Source organism: Callithrix jacchus, chromosome 1, assembly GCF_049354715.1.
Source record: "Callithrix jacchus isolate 240 chromosome 1, calJac240_pri, whole genome shotgun sequence".
NCBI classification, from domain to species: Eukaryota; Metazoa; Chordata; class Mammalia; order Primates; family Cebidae; genus Callithrix; species Callithrix jacchus.
This window is the reverse complement of record NC_133502.1, coordinates 15659220-15664866: the sequence shown is the minus strand read 5'-3', so window position 1 is coordinate 15664866 and position 5647 is coordinate 15659220. Positions and strand designations below refer to the sequence as shown.

At 53.8% G+C, this 5647-nt stretch overlaps 1 protein-coding gene across 2 annotated transcripts; it reads right to left on the bottom strand.

The window, feature by feature from the left end:
- Positions 1 to 675: 675 nt before the first annotated feature.
- On the bottom strand, positions 676 to 5647 carry ZIC2 (Zic family zinc finger 2). 2 transcript variants are annotated; one of them, XM_002806470.6, is made up of 3 exons: positions 4286 to 5647; positions 2338 to 2501; positions 676 to 2123 (listed from the first exon to the last, which is right to left on the bottom strand). In XM_002806470.6, the coding sequence occupies exons 1-3, from the start codon at positions 5358 to 5360 to the stop codon at positions 1764 to 1766; spliced, it is 1599 nt and encodes a 532-aa protein (XP_002806516.2). In that variant the 5' UTR covers positions 5361 to 5647; the 3' UTR covers positions 676 to 1763. The 2 variants fall into 2 exon arrangements, with proteins under 2 accessions (XP_002806516.2, XP_035149224.1); XM_035293333.3 differs by having other exon boundaries at positions 1510 to 2160.

Here is a 5647-nt window from a genome sequence, read left to right as displayed (position 1 = left end):
ATTATTCAAGAGGTTCTCTTTTTGGGGGGGCTAACGGTTTGTTCCTTTCCTATCTATTCTCCTCCCCCAAGAAGATCAAAATGTAGCCTATTTATCACCTTGCCTGGACCATCCTGCTTGTTGGCACACAGCTGCTTTGCTTCAGCAGGATTTCTCTGCTTAAAATTTCAAGCAACTTTTGGTACACACGGGCTCTTAAACTATAATCATTAGGCCAAGTTCAAAAAGAAAGTACTCTGCTCAGTTTTAAATGTGTAATTAAAAATAACTGTACCTCAGCTTTTCAGAGGGAGGGAGAGGAAAGGGGGCAGGAAAGGGGGCAAACAAAGAATAAGGAAATGTTTAGTGCTCTTAAATCCAGCCCAAATAGCTGAAAGAAAGAAAGGCATTCCCTCAGATAATGGAGCCATTAGAAGCTCTGAAGGTTCCTGCCGCCATTCCTCACAGGGGCTTTCCAAAAATTTAATTCACTCTCAGCTATTAAACAAAGGACCAAGAAAATAATTTTGAGACCTTCTGCCAAAGGGGCACTTTGGCTTGTTTTCTATGCAGAAACACACCTTCCTCCCCAGAATGCATGTGCCACCCGCCCACTCAGCCTCGCTGCTGCTACCCAAGTCAATCCTCAGCTGCCTCTTTCCCCATTTTCTTTAATAACTTTGCTAGAAAAAATAGTATGTTCATGCAGTTTCAACACATTTTATTATATTTCTGTATGCATTACTCTCAAAACATCACAAGAAATGATCAAACCACTTAAAACCTTCAAATAAAAAATCTGAAACAGTTTATGCCCACAATTGTACATATTTATAGTTAAGAAACATTCTTTATAAATATTGTTTCCTCTGTAGCAAGTTAATACCATAATTTAATTACAAATGGATAAATATGGTAACGGGTATTTACAGAAGGAAGGGTGTTATTACGGAAAAAGCTAACGGCACGACGTTTATTTTCCCCCCACAATCTTTCATACAGGAACTAACAAATTGAACTTGCAAAAGCACTACAACATCACATGTAAACCCAGCTAACAGAAAAATACATTCACAAGCGTTGGTGGTGGTGGCGTGTATGTGTGTGCTATGGGTCAGTGTGTTGAAGAAACAGAAGGGCGACTTTGGCACGGCTCGTTTTTTTTCCAGTCTATAGTTACATGAAGTTTACAATCAGGTTGCCTCATAAAAAGGAACACAATATTCAATACCACAATACAAAATAAACCATTTTCTTCCACATTACTTAAAAAGAAACCGGGTAAACTAAAAAAGAGAAAAGAGAAAGCCCATCACTTTGGGGAAGGCAAGGGGAGGAAGGCGGGAAGGAAGGCAATCCGGAGTTTTACAAATGGACAAACTTCTATACACCAAAAAGCCATTAAAACCACCTCGGAGAAGAAAGGAGGAGTCCGCTATGTACACAGTTTGTCAGAAGACTAGGAACAGGGTGGGAAAAAACGTGGGCATGGAGGTTAGCAGGGAGGTTTGGGTCAACATTTTTGCGGGTTTTTATTTTTTTATTTTTTATTTGTTTTATATTTTCAGCTTCAAAGACTCCGGAAGGGATATTTTTACTCTTCATGCCTAGATTATTATTTTTTTAAAAAAGTTTTAAAAATCCTTCTGCTGGTAAAATTTTCATCATCATAAAAATCAGATTCGTAATTTTAACAACATGATCACAAGGTGCCCTCGCTGCTAGCTGCGGGGAGGGTTGCTGCGCTGGGGTAGGAACGGGGAGTGGGAGAGAGGCCCGACCCCTCACACGTACCATTCATTGAAGTTGGAGGAGAGGCCGCTGTGGCCCCCGGCTGTCCCGCTGCCCCCGCCAGAGCTGCCGCCGCCCCCGCCACCTGCCCCGCCGCCGCCCCCGCCACTGCCGCCGCCGCCACCCGAGCTGCCTCCCGCGCCGCCACTGCCCTGGCCTCCGCTCCGATGTACCGCGGATACCGCGGCCGCTGCCGCCGCAGCCGCCGCTGCTGCCGCTGCTGCCGCCGGGGACAAATTGGAGCTGCTCTGGGGCTCGGAGCTGGGGGACACCAGCCCCGGGGGCGTGGACGACTCGTAGCCGGAGCTGGCAGCCGGGGAGGATTCAGAGCCCTGCGGGGAGGACTCATGGACCTGCAAGACAAAAGCCGGGAGGGGGGACCAGAGGGGACTGGGTGTGAGTGCAGCTGCTGTGGGGCCGGGCCCCTGGGAGAAAGCACCCCCAGAAAGGTCCCCATCGCCGCCCCGGCCCCTGGGGACCCTCCCAGGCCCGCTGAGGTTGGTCCAGGCCAGTGCTGCCCCGGCGCCTCGGCCTGCCTCGCCCTCCTCCCGGCCGCCGCGGTGGTACCTTCATGTGCTTCCGCAGCGAGCTGGGGTGCGTGTAGGACTTGTCGCACATCTTGCAGAGATAAGGCTTATCGGAGGTGTGGACGTGCATGTGCTTCTTCCTATCGCTGCTGTTGGCGAAGCGCCGGTCGCAGCCCTCGAACTCACACTGGAACGGCTTCTCCCCTGTGGAAGGCAAACACCGGCGCTGGCTGCAGATACCCAGAGCCTGCTGAGCCCCCACCCAGGCTGCAAGGGGGCTGGACCGCGGCGAGGGATATGGGCCTGATGGGGTTGGGTCCCTTAAACCAGTCCAATCCCCTCTGCGGCAGAACCGAGATCAAATTAACCGCCTTCTCGCCCGACAGTCCTGCTCGTTTATTTAATATTTTACTTTCTTCCAGGCTGACGTCCATCTCCTCAAATTTCCCAGGAATGTGGGTAGCTCCTGGCCCTGCCTGCTTTTCTAGAGGGCTTCTTGGATTTGCAGCTTCTAACAAGTTGGTCTCGCCACTGAGAAGCTGTTATTATGACAAAATATTTGGGGCATTATCAAAATCACACAGGCTGCTGGGCTGCTGTCGGTTTCGCGCCAGGGCCAGTAAGCAATTACATTTGGAGTTGCTACGTGTTGTTTAGGAGCCGGGCTGTGGAGAGTGACTGAGCCAGTATTTTCCATCCAAAATTTTGCAAATGGAATTAACCACAATTCTAGTCTCACCTCCAGTCTTTAAAGAATAAGTTGAATGAAAGGTAAATACTAGCGATAAGGCAGCATCTAGTGACTGCGGAGAGGTACAAGCTGGTAAGTGATGGTTGGGGAAGTCAGAAAAGCCTTTTAAAACCTCCTCGTTTAATTTTCTGGCGGTCCCTGCATCCGGTTGCCAGAATTCCAAATGCTTGGAGTCATTTAGAGGTGTGAGAACTCAAACCTCGTTCCACTTGGAAAGAGAACCATTTAACGTTAAATTCCATTAGCACCTAAATTGTTTCTTAAAGACATCCGCTCAGACACAGGACTCAAAAGCAAGCATTTCATGCAAATAAATTTCTCAAATTTTAAACCTTGTTAAAAGCTTGTCTAGCACCTCTGCTCCCTCCCTTCCCGGAAGAGAACAATAGGCCGCTGGCGCATCCCCACTTCGGAGTAAATATTGACGGGGGAAGTTGCTAAAACATTTGGCTTTCTTTTAGGAAATCGTCTGGCACGATTTTGGCTGAGACCCGGTCATAGATGAATAATCTATGAGGCAGGAGGCACGTTCTTTTGCAGCTCTCTTCTCACGCGATCCCCCCGCAGGGCCGCGCTGCCTGGGGCTCTAGCTGACCTGGGTCCAAGTTGGGAATCGCAAACCCTCTGGTGCCCATTAGAGACTTTCACAAACTGCTGCGAAACCACCGTAAAGCCCCCGCGACCCACCCAGAACGGGCTTTAAAAACACTTGAAAAATGAGAAATGGATTACAGCTTCGGCTCACACCAGTCTCATTTAATGGGAAACAGTCCCGGGAAGGGCGTTTGGACCACGAGTGAAAAAGAAGTGGGAAAACACACAAACCACTCAAACAGACAGACACTCTGAGCAGAAAAGCACATTCAGACAAGCTGGCAAAATCCTCTCTAGGCTCGCTTCCCGGGCACCGAATTAGAGAGCAGTTTTATTTTGTGCTTTCTACTAAGAACGGAAATTATTAACCCAGGCTGAGCAAACGAAGCAACTGCATGACTGAAGCATACATCTGATGTGAAACTCATCATTTAAAACTCGATTTCCGCACATGGAAAAATCCAGCCTGATAATATTCTGTCATCCTCCAACAAAAACAAGCAGCTAGCTCTCTCGTAGATGCAAAAACGCCTCCCATCCCAGGGCCACCGCTGGTGGTCTGCTCCCAACGCCGGCACCCACAGCCCCTCTGCCTGTGCGTGTCTCCCCTCCTCACCTGGTCCCTGTCCCAGCCCGCGGTTACCTGTGTGGGTCCTTTTGTGGATCTTGAGGTTCTCGGAGCGTGCGAAAACCTTGCCGCAGCCTGGGAAGGGGCAGGGGAAGGGTTTCTCGCCTGTGTGCACACGGATGTGATTGACCAGTTTGTATTTGGCCTTGAAGGGCTTGCCCTCTCGCGGACACTCCTCCCAGAAGCAGACGTGGTTGCTCTGCTCCGGGCCGCCAACGTGCTCCACGGAGACGTGGGTCACCAGCTCGTGCATGGTGCTGAAAGTTTTGTTGCAGCTCTTCTTGGGGTTGCTCAGCTGCTCGGGGTCGATCCATTTGCAGATGAGCTCCTGCTTGATGCACTGCTGCCGCATGTAGCGGAAAAAGGCACCGGGGTGGTGGTGATGATGGTGGTGGTGGTGGGCCGCCGCTGCTGCCATGTTCATACCCATGTTCATATTCATGGGGCCGTACTGGTTGTGGAGTTGCGCCGCCGAGTACGGGTCGGTCCGCGGGCTGGCCACCTGGCGGTATTGCTCCGAACGACCGAACACCTCTCCAGGCAGCCCGAGGCGCATCTGCCCGTTGAGCACATTCTGAGAGCCGTGCGGCCCGTGCTGCTCTGGCAGGCCGGGAAAGAGGAGGTGGCCCTGCGCGTCCGAGTGCGCGTGGTGCAGGCCGCCCGCGCCGGGTCCGAACAGCCCATGCTGCCCGCCGCCCGGCGCCGAGTCCCCGAAGCCGCGGCTGCGGAACAGGAAATCCCGGGTGGAGTTGAAGGGCGGCCCAGAGTAGGAGCCAACGTGCGCAGCGTGGGGCCCGAGCGCTGCGGCCGCAGCAGCAGCTGCAGCAGAGCCGGGGTAGGCGCCGGGGCCCTGCGACGTGAACGCCGAGCTCTGGCCCGGGGACAGCTCGTGCGCGCCCGGGTTGAGCTTGAAGGCTCCCATGTGAGCAGCGGCCGAGTCAACGAAGCCGTTCTGTGCCGCCGCCAGGCTCAGTTCACGGTCCTGCATCTCGGCAGCCGCCGCCGCCGCCGCGGCGGCGGAGTGGTGATGGTGGCGCGCGAAGCTGCCCACCCCGATGGCCGGGAACTGGGGACCCGCGTCTAGGAGCATGGCCAGAGCGCCCGCCCGCCCCGGCGAGCCCCGAGCCTCTGCGTTGCCTCGACTCCCGCTCCCGATCCGCGCGGTGCGTCCGGCGGCCACCCGGCTCCAGGCACAGGCGGCGGTGGTGGCAGCCGCTTCAGTCCTGGGAGCCGCTCTCCGACGCCTGCCGCCTCCGCCGCCGCCTGGATCTGCCTCAGGCGGCCGGGAGCGGAGCGAAGGCGCAGGGAGGAAGAGGAGGAGGCGGCGGCGGAGGAGGAGGCGCGGGAGGAGGAGGAGGTGGAGGAGGAGAAGAGTCC

Coding starts and splice junctions, on each gene's coding strand:
- ZIC2 (XM_002806470.6), bottom strand. CDS start 5,360: ATGCTCCTAGACGCGGGTCCCCAGTTCCCGGCCATCGGGGTGGGCAGC. Junction 2,502..4,285: donor CCACAAAAGGACCCACACAG/GTAACCGCGGGC, acceptor TGCCTTCCACAG/GGGAGAAGCCGTTCCAGTGT. Junction 2,124..2,337: donor CGCTGCGGAAGCACATGAAG/GTACCACCGCGG, acceptor TTTGTCTTGCAG/GTCCATGAGTCCTCCCCGCA.